The sequence below is a fragment of the Acinonyx jubatus genome, chromosome D4 (genome assembly GCF_027475565.1).
Source record: "Acinonyx jubatus isolate Ajub_Pintada_27869175 chromosome D4, VMU_Ajub_asm_v1.0, whole genome shotgun sequence".
Classification (NCBI taxonomy): Eukaryota; Metazoa; Chordata; class Mammalia; order Carnivora; family Felidae; genus Acinonyx; species Acinonyx jubatus.
Window position 1 is genome coordinate 5,260,439 of NC_069391.1, and position 21,524 is coordinate 5,281,962.

Sequence of the window (21,524 nt, forward strand, 5' to 3'; positions counted from 1 at the left end):
ACACACCAAAAACTCACACCTAAACCTCACCTCCAGAGAGCCTGACTGAACTGTCAGGGAAGAGATCCCCCAGTGAGTCTAGCATGCTACTGAGGTTGTGATCCAACAACCTAGGACCCTCCAAACTTAAAGAACTAAATAATGGCAGGGGGCACCTGGCTGCCTCCATCGGGTGGAGCATGTGACTCTTGATCTTGGGGTGGTGAGTTCAAACCCCACATTGGGTGTGGAGCCTACTTAAAAATAAATAAAGTAAAATTAAAATTAAACTTAATTTAATTTAAAAATAAATAAAATTTAAAAAATAAATATAAAATAAAATAAGATGATAAAATAAAATAAAATAAAATAAAATAAAATAAAATAATGGCAATGGAAGGGCAGCGAGATGTGGGTGGTGAGCAGTGCAAAAGGAGACTGTGGACGCTCATCATGGTTCAAATCTTCTCTCCTACACTGAAAACAGATGTGAAAAGACTAAGGCAAGTCTCCTGAACTTTCTAGGTCTGTCTTTCAGAATTTGAGGGAAAGTCCTGGAATGAGGGGATTCTGGTAAACTCCATAAAGCAGCCTTCTCTCCTGAGCAATAGGTAAGGGAGAGGATTTCACGAATTCACGGCCCAATGCCTGCTCAGGATGTTACCAAGATAACATTATTCCTGACACTCAAACACCAAATGGCTACCCAAACACGTCTGGCTAGGTATTATCTCTGGCATTGGTGAAAATAACTCACACCTGGCAAACACCATCCTAACCACATAAGCAAGGAAACATTACTCATGTCAGGACAAAATGAGATCGTGCAATGCAATACACATCACCTATGTGGTATTACCACCCCAAATGTTGAATTGGAATCTCGTCCTATGGAAACAATCAGGTCCAAATTGAGGGCCAGCTCCCTAACTACTGGCCTGACCTCTTCATGAACATCAGTGCTAAGAAAGAGGAACAGGACAAAGAAACGTGTGACACTAACACTAAAGAGAAAAAACTAAAACAGAATACGTGTTCCTTGACTGGAGAGAAAAAAGCCCTAAAGAACACTACTGGGACAACCACAGAAAGGTCAATGTGGGCTACCGATCAGATTATTCAATTTCCTGAGTGTGCTAATGTACCAGGTACCCTTGTATTTGAGAGATAATGTGTTTAGGGGTGAAGGGCCTGCGAAGAACTCTCCAACGTCTTAGGAAAAAAATACTTGTTAAAAAATAAAGACACAAAGCAAACGGTGCAAAATGTTACCAAGCGTTGCCTTGGCGAAGGGCCCAGTTTTCATTACACAATTTATGCAACCTTTCTGCAGGATGAAAGAAAAAAAGAAAGGCCAGGCACGTCTGTTCATGGAGTTTTACCACGCACTTGGACTCAACTTGGTTATGGTAACTATCACCACTTACAACCTGCGCTCAGTAAATGTGCTTACAGTAGGGATGGGTATGAAAACCCAAAGACAGTCATCAGGGGCGATAAGCTTCACAGCCACCACAGGCTTTTCCTCTTTCACGCCAACTCCACAAATTGTTCCGTAACTGCCCTTTGCGTCGGGCAGGCTGCACGGCAGGACAGATGCCACGCAACGAGACGCCGCATCTGAATCGCCAAGTACACTTGGCTCCATGAGAAATGTCAGAGGGCCGAGGGTGGCAGCGTCGAGGCCACTGCAATCCTCCCCAGAGTACGGGCATCACAGCACATTAGCGTGAGATACAGGAAGCAAGAAAAAATAATCCGGTCTGACTACGTGAGCTAGGATTCCTAACAAGTGAAACAGGCAAATGTAAGAATTCAGGGCTGATTTCCTTAAAATCATACCTGATGCCGAGGGAGAGACCGAGGACTTTGACGACACGGAGCTGGATGCCGAGAGGGGCGTGGGGTGGCTGAGAGGTCCGGAAGCAGCTGGCTTGGAGGCAGAGGGGAACGACAGCGTCGCAGGTGCAGCCTGGGAGCCGATGGCAGGGCTGGAGGGAGCCACGGCAGTGAACCTGAAACGGCGGTCCGACTGCATGAGGAGGGCCCGCACTGAGGCTCCTTCACCCTGGTCCTGACAATGCTACCGAGGGACAACTTACCGTCCCTATGCTTTTGCCTCTGTGAAACAGAAGTGTTCGGCTCTTTTTTTTTTTTTTTTAATGTTTATTTATGTTTGAGAGACAGAGTGTGAGCAGGGGAGGGGCAGAGAGAGAGAGGGAGACAAAGACTCTGAAGCAGGCTCCAGGCTCTGAGCTGTCAGCACAGAGCCCGACGCGGGGCTCGAACTCACGAACTGTGAGATCATGACGTGAGCGAAGTCGGACGCTTAACCAACTGAGCCACCCAGACGCCCCAATGTTTGGCTATTTCTTATAAAAGGGGATCGCTCCAAGGAACCAATGATCTTCTGTATATTCAGGAGCAAACTACTCAATGAAAATAAGTAGTAGTTGTCACCGGGCTGGTGGTGCGCCATGATCATATGGTGGTTCATACTCTGCGTTGTGAAAATAAGTAGTAGTTAACATGAAGGAGAAATGAAGTTTATCAGGACATGAAATACTGATCTTCTATTCCATCAAGCTAAGTAAAAAAAGAGAGGCTGGGACTCCATTATTAGGAGAGGCTGGTATTCTTCTCCCAAGGAAATCACTGAGAACTCGCTTTGGGCGATCACCTCCTCTGGGGAGTGAAAAAGACGAAAGGAGATCACTGTCTTTCGGATGCTTACGGGAATGGAAAATTAAGCTTTACCCACAGGGCAAAGTCTGTCAACAATCTAAATGTCCAGCATCAGATGACCGGCCATATAATTCACGGTACAGCGACAAAATGGAATACCGGGCAACTGTTAGGGTGAGGTGGCTGTGTGGTGACTTGATATCAACAGTGACAATGGCAGCAGCGGTGGTCACAGCCAGCACCGTGTCCATGGCGACAAGAGGTAGCAGAGATGAGTGGGGGAGGGCTGGGAGCGTTACGAGGAACAAGGGATCACTTTCATCAAGGGGCTTTGCGTTCCAGTGGGGAGAACGCAGCCAGAGACAAAGTTAAATAACAAGATAGGAGTGAGCTGGGGCGGGGGGGGGGGGGGGGAGACGTACGTGGAGAGGAAAGTGAAGGATCATGCTAAGGAGTTTGGACAGTCCTCGAAGAACAATGAGAACCCCCCGGGGACTCTCACGTAGGACAGTCACCTGATGTGTGTACAACTTCACAGCTTACTGTGGTGGCTGTCAGAAAGCCGTTCAGAGAGTGAAGGGCAGACACAGGGGGAAAAGGGCTATAAGAGATTCATTCCCCGCACAGGGGGTATGCTCCTTATTGCCTCATTTTGTAAAATAAGGAGTATCTCCTCCATTTTAAATCTGAAAAAGCAAAAACGATCACTTAAATATAAACCTCTAATAACTTAAAAAGAAAAAATTCTAAGAGACTCTTCTGGACTCCGTCCCCTGATTAAATGCAAACCTTTTACGTTGTTTGAATTTTTACCATTTGCAAGTATTACTTTGGAAGACAGGAAAAAAGAGGAAATCTATTCATTACTCCACTCACAGTGACTATTTCCAGTGCCTAACACGTGATATTTCCACGCACGCTCCAGCAGAACCACTCTTTCTTCAAGCGCTACTTACTTCTCACTAAGGTTGACCTTGACTGCAGAGGCCGAGGGTGGGAAGGAGGGCTTCATTCCTATGTTTGGAGCAGACGCACTTGGCATCGGTGTGCTTTCCAGGGTGGGCTTAAAACCCGATGATCCAAAGGAGAACGTGCTGGCGGATGGCACCATGGGAGAGGCCACAGGGGTGGACGCTACGGAGGCTTGAGAAGGAGGAGCAAAAGAGAAAGTAGATGTGCCAGAACCACTGGAATACGGAGGGGGCTCCCCTGTGGCAGAACCAGATGGCTTCAGGGACGAAGAGCCAAAGGAGAACACAGTAGGGGCTCCAACAGAAGGCAAAGAGAAGGTGGAAGGGGGAGTGGCCAGCGATGGAGGTGGACCAGAGACTGGGGCCGCAGGGCCTGGAGCGTCGAGCTTCTGCGGGGCTTGAGAGGAGGTTGGAGTAGTGGGGGTACTTCCTGCAGTGAACAAAATGGAGAAAAAGGAAGAGAGAAATTAGCACCAAAATAATGGAAGTCTACATGACAGGGCTTGTGGCAGAATGAAGTCGGAGACAACTGTCCTAGTTCAAGAGGAAAAAAAAAGAGAGAGAAAAGTGGGGTTGACAGACTTTCCGTAACAAATTTTCCACATGGGCAGATGAACAAAACTTTGAAGGGGGGGGGTGTCTGGGGGGCTCAGTCAGTTAAGAGTTAGACTCTTGATTTCAGCTCAGGTCATGATCTCACAGTCATGAGACTGAGCCCCATGTTGGGCCCCGCCCTGGGGGTGGAGCCTGCTTGGAATTCTTTCTCCCCCTCTTTCTAACCCCCCCAAGTAAATAAACAAACTTTAAAAAACCAGTAAATTAAAAAAAAACAAAACAAAACAAAAACCCAACTTTGAAAGAAAAAGGAAACAAGGAAAGGCATTAGATTAACAGGACTTCATGGACACCCAGCTGAATCCCAGAGCAAGGGAAATACAACTCTTAATGTTACAGTGAAAAACAAACTATTCTGCAGCATTTCATCAACAATTAGGAGAAAACTTTAAGTCAGACTTCCACTCCCACTTCATAATAGTCCCTAAAAGCAAGTCCAGATAAATTAAAGGTATCTACACATATAAACACACGCATATGTACATTTCAAAACCAAGGAGGCAAAAAGTCAGAAACATTACTGAGAGCCTAACAACTTATAATTTAGAAATGACCGAACAAAAACAAAAACAACAACAAACAAACAAAAAAAAACCACAAAGGAAAAGATTAGGATTTGACTGCCTAGGGGCACCTAAGTGTCTCAGTCAGTTAAGCATCCAACTCTTGATCTAGGCTCAACTCAGGTCATGATATCGTGGTCCACGGGTTCAAGCCCAGCACAGAGCCTGCCTGGGATTCTGTCTCTCTCTCTGCCCCACCCCTGCTTGCTCACTCTCTCTCTCTCCCTCTCTCTCACAAAATAAATGAGTAAACTTAAAAAATATATATATATTTGACTGTCTAAAGACAGTTACATAACTAAAAGGTAACTAAACAAAAAATCTGTAGCAAACGACAATGTTTTATATTTTTTAAAAAGCTCATACAAATTGTGATAAAGAAATTTCAAGACTCTGATATAATCCAGGAACCTAATTCGCAAAATAGTACATGATTGATCAATCTGCCTAATCAAAGAAATGCAAATGTAAATGAGGCCTATTTTTGATTGTTCTCTAAATGATCAAAATTCAAATATGTACAATCCCCTATGTTTGGAAGGGTAAAATAAACCTGAAACCTTTATCTCTAGGTACCTGAGCACAATCTTTTAGAAAACACTTTAGCATTATGTCTCAAAAATCATAAAAAATGGACTCATTCATCCCACTTCTAAGAATAAAGCCTACAAAAATAACCTAAAATAGGAAAAAGACATTTAATGTCTTTTTACACAAATGGTAAAAGATGTCCAATGGAAGAGTAAGCAGTCACTCTTTTCAAAAAAACACAAAGATTAAGAATGTAGGAAACACAATTTAAATTAAAAATCTACACACTAACGATGTATATGATATTTTACAACTACAAAGAAAGATGTTTATGAAAAAACACTAGAAGAGAAGACAGGTTTAAATCTTTTTCTGTTTTCCAAACTTTCTATGAAGTAACACACTAAACTGCCAAATTAACTCGATAAGTAAGAAAGCAATATTTACTGCCCACACGTTTATATTAATGGGTCTTGATTCTTCCAAACTGAGATGGCAATTAATTTATCTTCACTACATCAAAACGAAGACCCCAGGAAATTGTCACTTTAGCGGAAGCATAATGCAAACAAATTTATTCTGTTACTACTTCACACAATAAAGACGGAATTGGCAACTGCAAGCTTCTTTGAAGACACAAACGTATACGTTGTTCATCGCTTCCGTGCACGTTCAGTAGACCCAAGTACGTGCCAGACCCGAAAGACACCAGAGGCACTGTTCTCCCTGAAAACAGAACCGAGCACATGAAAACCCTCGTGCATTTCTGATCATTCAACCCAGCATCCGCGGAGCAGCAGAGTGGAAATGGACGGAACCGTTAATGCCTTCTGCACCCGCCACCTAGGCTTCAGCAACAGCTGCAGGCCACTCTCTCCCCCTTCGATGGCCCTCTTCCACTCATCTGGCTGTCCCCTCTGGACCAAGCGGGATGGAAGAGGGGGCTTTCTCTAGGAAAGGTGAACAGTAAAACTGGCCTCTGCTTGTGCTTGGGGGTTTAATGGGCTAGTAGCGAAGCCCTTCACAACTGAACTGTGCTCAGAAACAGACGTCACCCTGCAGGCTCCCAACTTCCCAGGGTGCACTGCCTGTCAACAGCCCGCACAACTAAGTGTAGGTAGCCTGTGGTACTCATGAGCACTTCAGGCAAAACCCACTCAAGGGTGCCTGGGTACCTCAGTCTGTTAAGTGTCCGACTCTTGATTTTGACTCGGGTCATGACCCCCCACAGTTCATGAGTTCGAGCCCTGCATGGGGCTCTGTGCTGATAGTGCGGAGCCTGCTTGGGATTCTCTCTTTCTCTCTCGCTGCTCCTCCCCTGCTGGTTCGTGCATGGGTGTTCTCTCTCTCTCAAGATAAATAGATAAGCTTAAAAAAAAAACCAAAAAACACTCAAAGAGCACACACACTATAAACAACGAGGTCCCCTGCTATCATAGTCTATGTGTGGTGACCTGGTTTACTACTTGGGGACTCACTGCCAAGTGACAGGAGTCCAAGTGTCTTGAGTGGTTCTGTTTATGAACAACTCACTCTGCATCGGGAAGCAGCAAGAAAATACACTGTCCACCTTATCCACCCCGACTGGTCAACACGGTTTTTCTTAGATAGAGAATTGATCACACTACGCACTTCTTTAGCCAGAGAAGTCTTGAAAGTTATATATTCACAGAATTCAAAGAGAAGAGTGGTGAAATTCGACAATATGAAACACTCCCCCTTTAAAAAGTTTTACACTTCGTTCTCACAAGTGATACACTGTCACTGTGAAAAAGCTGAAAATACATATTAGTGTTTACATACGTGCATTTACATACATGAAGAATATGCACCAAAATGCAGACTATGGCTATTGTTTGATGTCTGGGGGACTCTGTTCTTTTTTTAATGTTTGTTTTTGAAAGACAGAGTGTGAGCGAGGAAGGGGCAGAGAGAGGAAGACACGGAATCCAAAGCAGACCCCAGGCTCTGAGCTATCAACACAGAGCCCGATGTGGGGCTGGAACTGGATGCTTAACCAACTGGGCCCCCCAGGCACCCCCATGTATGAGGAACTCTTTTTCTTTTCTTTTTTTTTTTTTTTTAATGTTTATTATTTTTGACAGAGACAGAGAGAGGGAGAGCAAGCAAGGAAGGGGCAGAGAGAGAGGCAGACACAGAATCAGAAGCAGGCTCCAGGCTCTGAACTGTCAGCGCAGAGCCCCATGCGGGGCTCGAACTCACAGACCGCGAGATCATGACCTGAGCTGTAGTTGGCCGCCCGACTGAGCCACCCAGGAGCCCCTGTCTGAGGAACTCTTAAGTGATTTTGTATTTTCTAATTTTTTGCCAATAAACGTATACTACTTAAGTAATATTTTCAAAGGTGGGGGGAACCTAAAGAAAATTAAATATGAACAAAAAGAAAACAAAATCCCATGTTCCCACCACCCAGATAAAAACCATTATTTAGATTTTAATATACACTTTTCTAGTATTTTCCCTAAATATGTATGTATATGTTTTTTTCTCATAAGAGAGGAATCATAAAGCATATAGCACTTTTTCACAATATATTCCACTAGCTGTCAACAAATGCAACACCAGTAACAGTTACGTGACAGCCACTGCATGCACAATCACATATTTAATCCCTCGGACGAACGTCTTTAGGGTTGAGACCTATAACACAGGGCGCTATAACAGGATATTGTTGCTAAATGACCTGATGGGATCCATTGAGCTGAGCTTCCCTTTCACCAAAGTCAAGGTCAGAGACTAAAGCTTGTGGGCAAGGGGAACCAAGAATGCACATGTGTTCAAGGAAAAGTCAGTCCCTGCCTCATGAAGACAGAACGAGTGGATGAACAGGACCATTACACATCCCCACACAGTTTTTACCCTTGGGAATAGTCCAGAACAAGCCCACGGTACTCCCCAACTTCCAGCGCAGGAAGAGGCACGCACCTGACGACTTAGGCTGTCGCTCTCCTTCTAATGAGAGCCGCTCTGGCGTCTTGATGAGGGACCTAACCCCAGGATTTTGATTGATCATATAAAATGGACAAAGCACACCATCTGTTGAAAGCAACATAAGAACTGGAGCAGGAGGGAGAGTCTTCTCGTCATCTGTTAAGAAAGAAAACAGAAGTGAAAAAAGAGCCAAGTCATGAAGGGCCTGGGTGGGAAGGGAAAGACCGCCCCAAGCAAGAAGGGGCTGAACAGACTCTGTTCCGCTTCATATAGACCGTGTTCCGATTCATATCTGAACAGTCTCTCAGGCACCAACTCATTAAAGAGAGCTACTGTCATTATTGACTGCCCCTACCCTGCTGGACCCTGCAGGGCAGTTCTGGCAGTCTCGTGGCCGCCGCGACTGTCCCTAGGCTCCCGCGAGCTTTAGAAGCGTGTCTCAGTGTTCACGATATTCCCCTGCCCGAGACCGGCATCTCTAGGAAGGGGCTGACCTAGCAGAAAAGTGACAGACTACAGACATTGGAAAACACAGAAGGACGCAGAAAGGGGAGTCAAACTACTGTATGTTCATTCACAGTTGAGTCATAAGCATACAGTTTGTCAGTGAAGACTGGAAAAGAATCAAAGTAAATCAGCTAGTAAGACCAAATAACCCGACTAGGGAAAGGAGAGGAACTCAGGTCTTCCACTGCCCTTGCACATTTCGCAGCACAGGAGCTCTGCCACACTTCAGCTGGGGGGAAGACATACTCAGAGCACATACTCAGGCCCGATTTGGAAGCCAAGTGCTTGAGGTGTCCATTCTAATCTGTGTCTTCAAACCAAGCGCTGCTATGGTTTGAAGCGCGCGCGCGCGCGCGCGCGCACACACACACACACACACACACACACACACACACACACAGTCTGACTCGTCAAAGAGTGTCCGTCAAGTTAGGCTAGTGTCATCACCAAACACTCTGTATCATTCAAGAGGAAATGGGCTACCAGAAGTTAAAAGTGCCCTGCAGCGTAGATTCTGTCACGAACCCATAGAATGGGATTTAAATATCAACCGTGATCAGAAACTAAACTACATCAGACCACACTTACTGATGGTGATTTCCACTTGGTTAGTATAGTCTATGGCAACTCCCATGGGTAGTGAGTCATCACTCTTGTCTGTTACAGGCAGTTCAGCTCGACTAGAATCCTCCAGGAGCCACGATTCCCAATTAACCTGGAAGAAAGAAGCAGAAGGTGAAAATGCTGTGTTGGTAAGAGCTCTGCGTTGGTTCTCTTACCATTGTTCAAATAGAAGAGAAGGGAAAAAAAAAACCTCTCGGTTTCGATTTCTTTGTTGACTAGAGTTGGAAATCTGGGAAGATGGTCTAAAAGCCATGAGCGTCCTAGCAAGTGAGGGGTTAATTTTCCAAATCAACCTATCTGCCCCCGGTATACCAAGTCTCTGCCTCGGGAATAAATAACCGCTATCGTGAACACTTTCCGAGGTACCGTCCAACCCAACTAGGTAGATTCCTAAATATGGTGGGTGAATCTCATACCTGCACCAACCAGTCAGCAGCTGCCCCTGGAAATGTGGGACCAGGACCAGGACCTCCAGTTGATGGCTCCTGCGGTCTTCCACAAGGTGGCTAATAAAGCTGGCCACATGCTCTCTGCTTGCTCATCCACGGAGACAGAAGCACCCTTAGTTCCTGTCTTCCCAGATTGCGGCATCACTTCCTCACACTGGTCCCCCTTCCTGCCTTTGGGGTCCTTGAGAAACCACTAAGTCTTTCCCATAAGCCCTGTTGCTCCTGTCCGCCTGAGTGGGCTGTATTCCTGCCAATAAATAACTTCTGATTTTTAAAAATCACATTTGTCTGACTTTCAGTGTTGGCCCAAACTGGGCAGCATGAATCAAAGGGGAATAATAATGCTCCATGAATAACAGAAAAGCAAAAAGCTGTTGAGGAAAGGGAACACAGTCGTACTCCATGACTTTGCAATGGTGAGAGTAACAGTCACATTCATAATAATGTAAACAAAATTGATGTCAACTTTGAAAAACAATCTACACACAAAATAAAGAAGACTTGGGGCGGCTGCGTGGTTCAGTCGGTCAAGCGTCCGACTCTTGGTTTTGGCTCGGGTCGTGACCTCACAGTTTGCGAGTCTGAACCTGGCATCAGGTTCTGCACTGACCGTGTGGAGCCTGCTTGGGATTCTCTCTCTTCCTCTTTCTGCCTCTCCCCCGCTCATGCTCTCCCTCTCTCTCTCAAGATAAACTTAAAAAATTTCAAAATAAAGAAAACTTGATAATCACTACGGAACAGAATGCAAACAATACCAGTTTTGATTTTACAAAGGACGAGCCACAGAATGCCAAGAGCTGGAAGGCAGGAGTGGGGGAAGGTGTGCTGAACGCAAGGGTTGGGGAGAAGGTATTCCTCCCACAAAGCGGAAGGTCAGAGAACTTCACCGTGTATGCTGATGTCATGAGAAATGAAGGTAAAAAAATGTTACTTATAGTTGCAGAGCCAGCCAACAGAAGAAACTACAATAGGACTGTAACCCTAGTAAGGGAAGGACAAAGATTTCAGGGCCTCAAGTGAGCTATATCCTCACCTGCCACAACAGCCAAGGTCTAAAATTAATAATCACTATCTAGTGATAAGGCAGAGTATTACTTAGGGATAAGGAGGTTAGCTTTTAAAAGAAAAACATGCTACAAGTTTGAAAAAAAAAAAAAGTCCTCTAAACAGGACTGGATGACAGGGTAGGGCAGGGGTGACTTTTTTCGTTTATAAACCCTTTTCTAGAATTTGATTTTTTAACCACGTACATAAACTGTCTTGATAAGAAACAAAAATATAAGTATATTTAAAGGGTCTTGGGACATAAAATCGTGCTATTAAGAAATTGTCACTGAAATCGATCAAAGACTTCAGAGGAGGCTGCTGCATTCAGCCTGTGACCCCCAAGTGGCCCACCCTAGACGCCACGAGAGCCATGCACTGGACCACCTGGCCATGTGGACAATGATGGGTAAATACTGACCAGTTGGCGAGAAATATGTATCTGTGTGTGGGGTGCACGAGAAATTTGTCAACTCAAGGTTCAGGATGCCTGGGTGGCTCAGTCAGTTAAGCGTCCACCTCTTGATTTTGGCTCAGGTCATGATCTCGCAGTTCACGGGGTCAAGCCCTGTGTTGGGCTCTGCACTGACCGTGCAGAGCTGGCTTGGGATTCTCTCTCCCTCTCTCTGCCCCTCCCCTGCTCATGCGCTCTCTCTCTCTCTCAAAATAAATGAATCAAACTTAAAAAAAAAAGTTTTTCTTTAAAATTCCAGGCACCAGTTTCAAGAAAACTTTTCTGTTTCAGCACATCTCCTCTGTGGTGACTCCGCGTAACCCACCACAGTTTCGGATGGCGTCACAACCACCTCAGCCCACCTCGTTCGTCTGCAAGGAGGACAAAGTGCAAGAAAGGAGGTGGGCACTTACTTGCACGGGCGCTTTTAGCTTTCTGGTGGTTTTTCAAAGTGAAACAACATATTTCTTTTTTTTTTAATTTAATTTTTTAATGTTTATTAATTTTTGAGAGAGAAAAAGAGAGAAAGCGTGAGTGGGGGAGGGGCAGAGAGAGAGGGAGACACAGATTCTGAAGCAGGCTCCTGGCTCTGAGCCTTCTTCTGCCCAGAGCCCGACACGGGGCTCGAACTCCTGAATAGTGAGACCAGGACCTGAGCCGAAGTTGGACGTTCAAACGATTGAGCCTCCCAGGTGCCTCCCTTTTTAAAACTTTTAAAAACATATTTTTTTGAGAGACAGAACACAGCAAGGGAGGGGCAGAAAGAGAGAGAAACACGGACACACAGAATCTGAAGCGGGCTCCAGCCTCTAAGCTATCAGCACAGAGCCCCACGCAGGGCTCGATGCGGGGCTCGAACCCATGCCCCCCCCCCCCCCCCCCATGCCACAAGATCGTAAGCTGAGCCGAAATTGGTAGAAATCGGAAGCTTACCGACTGAGCCACCTAGGCGGCCCCAAAGTGAAACAAAATATTCCTGATGAGTCACAATTTGGTATGATCTGCATGTTTCTCTCCATTAATCAAGGATGGGTTATAGCTGACTGAATGAAGGGGCAGGTTCAAGCAAGAGCGAAAAAATAAAGGTGATAAAACAAAACAAGGCAGAAAAACCTCCTACATCCAGGCGTGCTCCCGTTGACAGCAGACCTCATCGTATGTTTCCACAGATCAAGAGTGGACCCAGAAAGGACAGAAGGGCTTTGGCTGACAGTGGAGTCTGAAACCCACATGTGTCCATTGTGACATCTCAGCCACCTGGCCCGAGGCGCTCAGTCACATCAGCGAAGCGTCAGCTTTGCTGTCACCCAGGAACTCATTCAAAGGGACGTGGCTTCACCATAGTTTTAACTCCCTCCAGAGTGTTTCTCAGAAAAGTATCACGGAGAAGCGACAAGAGAGTGAAATTTACCTGATCTGTTTGTCGAGCAAGGATACTGACTTCTGTTGAAGCTGCGGATGCTGCCAGCACTAAATCCCTTGGAAGAATAAAAGCGGAAGGCCATTAAACTAAAACACAGCAACAGTTCTAACCCGACTTGAGCCTGAGGTAGTGTCCATAAGGACTTCCTCAAGACGTCAAGGAGGAAGGTGAGGTTTCCTACGTGGCTGAAGAGAGGGGAGAAGATTTTAGATACAAAGCTTAACTTCTTAGCTCACTGGATAAAGCCCTGGAGAGCCGGCCAACTGCCTGACCATTTCTGAGAGACATGACAAAATCACGTCGGAATTTCCAATAAATCTATCGCCCTGTGAACAGAATAATCTGGTGAAATTCCGGACAGAAGCTTTGCTTCAAGCTATCTACCTTTCAAGAGGAAGCCCTTTGCTCTGAGGGAAATTTGTAATATGTTCCTTACATATCAGTATCATTGTCAAGTCATCACCGGGGTTACTGAGAAAACGGGATTTTTAGGATCAGTGAGTATTCGATGGAGATAATTCAAGATTGGGGAAACAGGAGTCAGAGAGACATTATCCAGCATCAGAGGAAAATATGTGTGGGGCACCTCGACTCTCCATTCTCCTTTCCTACAGAAAAGAGTTTCAACGTCGGAACCAAGTGGTTCAGGTGGGACCCGACAGAGAGAGGAGGAACCCTTCTCGGGCTCTCGGCTCACCATTCTTCAATGTAACTGAGGTAGTAATGGTGTTTCCTCTCCGTGCAGCTACCATAGCAGGGCTCCATAAAGTTCACAAATATCTCTGGGTGCTTTTCTTCTTTTTTCTACCAGAAACAAAAGGAGAAAAAAAAAAATCCCATGTGCACTTTTTCTTTCATTCTACACAGTTAAGGATCGCAAAAAACAAAACCCTTTAAGTTTTATGAAAAAATTCACCCAAAAATCTATGTCCAAGTCCACAGGCACGATATAAAGGCAGAGTGGAGTAGTTCAAGGCACGGGAATGGTGGCCACTGAACAGAACTGTATATACGCTGTTCTGTCACTTTCTGGTTGTGGGCCAGGCACGGACAGATCCCGCAGCCTCTCTGATACCGTTTTCTTATGCACATAGTGGGCCTGTGGAACTCACTTCACTGCCATCAAAGGCGGTTTTAAGTGTGAAACAAAATGACACATATAAAGCTTCTAGCCCAGGACATGGAACCCAAGAATCAATAAATGTCAAAGCTGATATTCTCCCTGGGAATAGAACATCTTAACGGGCTCTTCAAATAAGGACTTCATCTGGGGCAACTGGGAATCATGCTGGTGGCAGGAATGGGAACTGCTGTAGCTTTTCTAGAAGATCCTTTGGCGATGTTTTCAAAACCTTAGCAACAAGAGCATACATCACTGAACCAAATTCACTTCCAGGTATTTATCCTACAAGCTAAACACAATCACATAAAATGTACACCAAAGGACGTATCGTGGTATTCCTTAAAACGGGAAAACTAAAAACCACCTGAGGATCCAGGAGCGGAGGAAGAGCTAAATAAATCATCTGTCCGAAAAGCCAAATATAGATGGTATTCAAGGACTTCAAAAGATGCTTACGATTTACCACTGACACAAGGCTGCGAAACAGAACTAATGCAACTCCCACTTCTGTTATATTTAGACATTTATTTACGTAGTTTTAAATGTTTTCATGCACTTTGAAAACCAGTACTGATTGGAAAGTATATGCGCTGCCTCATTTGTCTTTTTTTAAATGTCCCCGCAACGTAGTCACATTTTGTAGCTCTTGTTATTAATGTTCTTCCCGGTTTTCAAAATGACTCACTCCCTGAGGTCATTCCATTCTCGCTCAAAGGGCTCCTCCTCAGAGGCCTTCCTCGCGCACCCAGTCTGAACTGCAGCCCTGTCATTATCCGCCCGAACCCTTCGCTGTTCCCTCCTTCACCCTTATCATTCCCTGACCTGCACTTCTTTACTGACTATGACTAGCACACTCGTTAGAAATAGAAGACCCTTGGGGCGCCTGGGCGGCTCAGTCGGTTGGGCGTCCGACTTCAGCTCAGGTCACGATCTCGCGGTCCATGAGTTTGAGCCCCGCATCGGGCTCTGGGCTGATGGCTCGGAGCCTGGAGCCTGCTTCCGATTCTGTGTCTCCCTCTCTCTCTGCCCCTCCCCCGTTCATGCTCTGTCTCAAAAATAAATAAACATTAAAAAAAAAAAAAAAAAAAAGAAATATAAGACCCACAAAAGCAAGGACTCTGCCTCAGTCACCACAATATTCTCAGCTTTAAAACAGTGCCTAGCACCCTGCAGGCATCTGATAAACATCTGGTTAAGTATAAACAAGTGGAAGAATTTTAAAAATCAAGGTATTTCCTTGCTTTTCTAAAATATCTTTATCAGCTGCTCCTGAAGCCAAGACCACACTTATGTTAGCTAACTTGACAATCAATCAATCAAATACCTTTATCAGGTTAACACCTACCAGGACTCATAGTTCACGATGTAAGCAAAAGCAAGCTTTATGATTTTCTTCACTTTACGACGAAACGGTAGATTATGCTGTTAAGAGGACACCATCATTTTGGCCCCCACGGCCCATGGTGCCAAGTTTTATGCCTGAAGTCATACCACCGTTGCCAGCCAAAGGAAGCTGGAGCCCAAGCCTTAACCTTTACTAGAAGACCTCTGTGGCTCTCAAAGAACAAAGATGTCCCTTTCACAAACGTACCGGGAGGAGAGCCATCACCACATCTGGAGAAGTTTCCAGGGTCCCATCTGCAGCAGCATAGACGATTGTGAAGACGTAAGTACCGATCCACAGCACATCCAGAACTGAAATACACACACTCTGATAAAGCATCTCACTTTGGGAATAGCTCCTGCGTGTTAAAAAATTAACAGCCCATGGATAAAAAAGTCAGAGTGCTATAGTTTTGACAAAGGTCCGGATTTTACTGACTAAATATAATTCACAGATACAAAGATTCAGGAAGCCCAAATCCATCCCAAAGTGGGATTTTTTTTTTTCCTGGTGGATTATAATCAGGGCAAATTTTGAAAGAATCCTAGTAACAAGTCAGGATCCATTTACTATCATGTACCATGAGACACGGGTGTCTACCAGAGGACTGCTGTTGTGCTGACTTAACTGGCCAACGGTGATAATGAGAGTATTCATGCAGGAGGCACTAACACTTCCCTGGGCGGGTGTGCAGATACATCACATGATCTGACATTTCTGTAATACAGTGTCACCTCGTGACAGGCTGGCCCCGTAAGAAAAGCAGATGGGTTACCTCTGACAGGATGATCTGACTCATAAAACGGAGGACAAGGAATGACTTTTTTCTCCTGCAAAGTCTGAAAGAGATTTTGGGGGGGGGAGAAGAGTGTCAAATGAAACACACATGAGCCGCTGAAACTCTGTCAAATCCAGCATGTTCCCCAGAAACCACTATGTTTCATGTTCCCAGCCAGGAGACAGCACAGGGAAGAGTAAATGCCTACATCCAGCACCCCAACCTACAGAAATCTCTCAAGAATGCGTGCAGGGGGAGGGTGCGCAAGGCAACACCATTTATGGCAGCTACCCACGCTGACACAGACAGCCAGCTATAGCGGGACAGGGGAGTAAATTACGGCGCGTCCACAGAATGGACTACTATCCAGCCGTTCCGAAGAATGAAGTGGCTCCACGTATCATGAGTTAGAGAAAGGATTCTGAAAATGATTACACTGAAAACAAAAAAGGCAAAGAGCAAGCCCATAAAATTAAGCCAATCCTATTATCCTTTTACAAGCTAACACCCTGAAAGAATATATACCAAATTTCAGATAACAACTTTCTGCAATAACCTAAGAAGTAAACCCTCAACCTCAAACTCAGACATCCACTGCTGTTATCACACCCCATAGAGAAGGGATCTCAAGGAGGAATTTACAGCAACACAGGTCTCAGCACTGCCTACGAACACCTCCTTGCCATCCACGCTCGACCCAAAATATATGGATTCTTTGCCAATTATACTGCAAAGTATCTGTGAATATTGTCCCAGGAAGACCACAGGGAGGGGGTGACAGAGTGACAGGAGCATCCATTCTCTAGTTTCTATAACTAGAGAAACTGAACCTTTAAGAGGGACTCAGCTAGCTGACAAATAATGCTTTCACTGTTTTGATGGAACGTTCTTATAGAATGTACTGGGAATGTAAAGCCGGGGAACACTGTGTAGCGTTATCATCAGTGTGTACAACAGATAGATAATGCATCTACACGCAGACTATTTGTAAAAGCATCCAGAAAAGTCTGGAGGCTACCGCTAAAGAAAACAGAGTATGCCTCTGGAAAGACTATGGGACAGACAGGAAGAGTTCCCCTCTTTCCTGCTTGCTTGTGTACTGATGAATTTGTCATAACAAGCATGAGTTACATTTTGACAAGGAAACGCCGAGACCCCAAACTACCCACCAAAGGTGGGTAACTTACGAACAGTTCTGAAGTACAACTTACGGGAAGATACTGGACCACGGTTCCATCTTGTTTCCCCACAGCCAGCTGCTTCCCTTTGGGGCTCCAGCACACTGAGCAAAGAAGAAAATGTGGTCAATTAAGAACTGAAGAAAATGGAGCAAACCAAGGAGATCTGTCCTGAAACAGCCATTTAATCACCACTTTCCATTCCCTGGTCAGCCCCTGGAAGACTCTAGGATCATCTTTATTCAACAAAGTTAAAAAAAAAAAAAACAACTGGGACCCTTGGGTAGCTCAGTTGGTTAAGGGTCCGACTTCAGCTCAGGTCATGATCTCACGGTTCATTGGTTTGAACCCCGCGTCGGGCTCTGTGCTGATAGCTTAGAGCTGGGAGCCTGGAGCCTGCTTCAGATTCTATGTCTCTCTCTGCCCTTCCCCCACTTGTCTTCTCTGTCTCTCAAAAATAAACATTAAAAAAATTTTTTTAAAGATCATTCTGATGATACAAGGCAATTATGATTTACCACTGGGCCATTAAGTCGACTGTTCCAAATGTTTTGCCAATGGAGTATTGTCCAGAAAGCTGGAAGGTACAGAAAACTCTGTAGTCTTTAGATAAGGAGAACAGAAAAAGTTTTCAAGTATCGAGAAATCATTCTCTTACTCCTGTTTGACACTGGTAATACTCTGCCCCTGAAGGTACAAAATGGCTTTCAGCGTACCATCCACTACCCTTTAGGATCCAGAAACAATCATTCTCAAAAACAGTTCGAGGGCACCTGAGTGGCTCAGTTTGTGGCGCATCCGACCTCCACTCAGGTCATGATCTCGCGGTTCATGCGTTCGAGCCCCACGTTGGGCTCTGGGCAGACAGGTCATGATCTTGAGGTTCGTGAATTCGAGCCCCACGTTGGGCTCTGTGCGGACAGCTCAGTGCCTGGAGCCTGCTTCAGATTCTGTGTCTCCCTCTCTCTGCCCCTCCCCCGCTTACGTGCGCGCGCGCGCGCGCGCTCTCGCTCTCTCTCAAAAACAAACATTAAACAAAAAATTAAAAACACAGTTCTAAACTAGCCGTACCAAAATATTTCTTTCTCCAGAACGCCTACACACATTCAAGTTAAATCCTGTCTGTTTGGCTTTAAGAACGTGAACTATGGAAATAAAGAATACTCTCCGGTTCCACCAAGTAACAACAGACACAACAAAAAACCCCATTTGCTTTTATTTCCAGAAATTAATTTTTAAATAGATTACCATTATTGTATGTTACGGAGTGAAAGCCTTTATTACCCACCAGATGTTACTGCCACCGTGGAAGGGAGAGTCGCACACACTTTCACTGTTTCTGTGATTTGTAGGACAGCAATGCTGCCATCGGCCAGACAAACTGCCATCATGGAGGCAACAGTGGGGTTCCACTTCATATCGATCACCATGCCTCCTGCGTCTTTCAAAAGCTTATGATAGGCAAATGGGCGTTTTTGCTGTTTAGCCTTTTAAAACAGATGCCCAGGAGCAAAAATAAATTGATAAATTAATAAATACATAGACATTTAATAGCCGAAGAAAATTACTGAATATGCAAGTTTTCTCTCAAATTACAGTTTATCTTCCCCCACGACTGTGACAAAAACAAATTAGCTCTACGCAACAATCTATTTGTTACAGACAATTTCAACACAACTTTGAAAATGGCAGTCAATTATCTTAGCACACTGGAAGAACTTCCAGCAGGGGAATACACAAATGCAAAATAATCAGTAAAGGGAAAACACTACATTAAAATCTTGGCTCTGCTCCTTAATGGTGTTGGACCCTTGCACGTTTAAATTCTTTGGGACTATTTCTTCATCTATAAAATGAAGACAACAGCATCTACTTTGTGAGGCCACGGTACTTAGGAACGAGGACAAGGCCTATAAAGCACCTATAAAGCACCTGGGCCTATATAGCACAGGGCCTGGCACATAGTCAGGGTAAATACTCAAATTATTGACAATATCATTCCCAAACTGCTAGAAGTGGAAGAACACTGCCAGAGGAGGCCGGAGACTGGGATATGGGAACTTCTGACATTACTATGAACTCTACAGCCTTGGGGCAGGTCACCTAAAGCTCCCTGGGCGTGGGCTCTCTCATTTGTAAGTGAGAAAAAAAACACCTTGGGGCGGGTATTAGGGAAGAATTTCTTGAAGTCCTTTCTATCTCAAAGGTCTAAGATCCCACAGTTAATGCCTTTTTTTTAAACCCCTACTTTAATCTAGAAAAAAAGACTCCCAGAGTCAACCAAGAATTTCCAGGTTATGACTCAATACCAGACAAACTTTTTAGGTCCCATGCTGATGCTACACTTTGCCAGGAGCTTACCTCATTTGAAAATGTGCGAACATCAAAGAAAGCGATAATGGAACCATATTCACTGGACATCATGCACACGGAGAGTGTGAGGTTATCACAGCTCAGGGCCAAGTGATGTATCGGGAATTTCATAGGAACCAGTAAGCTTTGAACTTTATCAACTAAGAAAAGATTAAAAAAAAAAAAAAAAAAAAGACAAAGCAGAAGCAGAAGCTGTAACCCCTTTACCAGGTCTACGGTCTATGTGAAACAATTTTTACATCTACATAAACATACAAGCACACTTTGAAGCCTAGTCATGCAGAGCAAGCAGAAAGGCTTCCTGCCTAGAACTTCTTGGGGGTCAACCTGAAGATTCACAGCCACTTTAATTTTAATACTAGAATGATTTCTTGGGAAAGAGACTCCTTCACTACACCCCTCTCTCTCCTAGGCAACAAACAATAAGTAACTTACCTATCTTGTTGGGATCGTCACCAGGTTTATTTTGAATAAGAAGACTTTTGGTAGGAAAAATCTGCAACCCACTGGCTCCACCAGCAAAGACCAGGCCATACTTGTTGGACACGGCTAGCAGACTCGAGCGTTCCTTGGGCAACTCCTCAGGGGAGTCAAAGATTCTCACCTTCTTCAGGGCTCTAAACTGAAAATCCTGTTGTCAAGGATGAAACCAAGATCAATTCAGGGAAAAGATATTCCATGATATTCCAACAGCCCTAATCTTAGTACAACCCGGAGGTTTGTGGTGCCCGGCAGAGGACCTAGTAACGTTTATTGAATTAAACATAATTTTAAAAATTCTTTCATGAAGCCTTCCTTAACTAATCCAATTCACACTGGTATTTTCCTTTTCTGAACTCCTAGTTTACTGTCCTAACCACAGGTGCTGTACTTGATCATTCATAATCTTGTCCTACTTGATGGTAAGTATTGTCTCATGACCCAGAGGAGTCCTCAGTAACTGCTGTGAAATATCGAAGGCATCACCCAACTACGCCGTTAGCCTGGACTGCCAGTGCGGTGCTTGACAAACATGTACGTGGACATGATGACCACAGAATGACGACCAGATCCCAGGAGCCGTCTTACCTGCATCAGATACTAAACAAAACACCACGGAAAAGGATGGGTATGGTCAATCTCTTAATAGTCAACACCTATAAACCTACCTACGTGTTATGAGGACATCCAAACACAAGTCCAAAGCCCTTAACACAGGCTGTAAGGCCAGGCATGGCTTGACCCGTCTGCGTCTGCAGCCTCACCTCACAACGCTCTGCTTTACTCCCACAAGTGCCCCATTGATTGTGCAACATCCTGGGCCACCTCCATCCACCACCGATATCGTTTCCATTTCTGTCCATTTGCACGCTCCTTAGCACTCCAGGGCCTGGGAGCCTGCCCCAACCTCCTGACTGCCTGTCTCACCCAGCCTTCTGCGAACTGATCTACATGCCTTCAAAGACGATTTTCAGTGGGTGTTACCTCTCGGTGAGAATTGCATAGGTTTACCAATCACTATGTTCAGTTGTACCAGATGTACCAGTTGATTTTTTTTCTTGAATTCCAGATTGATCATACGTCAAGGTTTTGGTAAAAAGGAGGCGAACCCCCTTTTGCTTATGTTCCGAAAGGGCAAGAGCCAAGGACAGCCTTTCTCAGCTTAACATGTTTGTACGTGTATGGTGTTTTGTATGGGAACCCGAACACACTCCACTTACCGATTTCCTTAGCTTTGCTATTTATACATAGCTGCTCAAAGAGTAACTGAAATGCTTTTAATGCCCAATGAGTATGCGACCAGAAAAAAAACAGCTTTCCAGATGAGACCACGCTGGCGTGGAATGAAATTTTCAGTATTTTTCTAATTCTCATCCTGATAATCCTAAATATCCTAGTTGAGTCACGGTCA

General features: G+C 44.8%; 1 protein-coding gene across 5 annotated transcripts in view; it reads right to left on the minus strand.

The window, feature by feature from the left end:
- Window positions 1–21,524, minus strand: part of NUP214 (nucleoporin 214) — a 93,728-nt gene that overhangs the window by 70,832 nt on the left and 1,372 nt on the right. For 4 of the 5 annotated variants that reach the window (XM_027035410.2, XM_027035411.2, XM_027035408.2 and 1 more), the window contains exons 2-13: window positions 20,069–20,264; window positions 19,622–19,773; window positions 18,549–18,747; window positions 17,294–17,364; window positions 16,080–16,143; window positions 15,512–15,615; window positions 13,495–13,601; window positions 12,786–12,852; window positions 9,392–9,518; window positions 8,291–8,452; window positions 3,621–4,065; window positions 1,822–1,994 (exon numbers count right to left, since the gene is read on the minus strand). In XM_027035410.2, the coding sequence (XP_026891211.2) occupies window positions 1,822–1,994; window positions 3,621–4,065; window positions 8,291–8,452; window positions 9,392–9,518; window positions 12,786–12,852; window positions 13,495–13,601; window positions 15,512–15,615; window positions 16,080–16,143; window positions 17,294–17,364; window positions 18,549–18,747; window positions 19,622–19,773; window positions 20,069–20,264 (1,867 nt within the window). Of the gene's footprint in view, window positions 1–1,821; window positions 1,995–3,620; window positions 4,066–8,290; window positions 8,453–9,391; window positions 9,519–12,785; window positions 12,853–13,494; window positions 13,602–15,503; window positions 15,616–16,079; window positions 16,144–17,293; window positions 17,365–18,548; window positions 18,748–19,621; window positions 19,774–20,068; window positions 20,265–21,524 lie in introns of those variants that run through there. The other variant, XM_053204498.1, reaches the window with a different exon arrangement.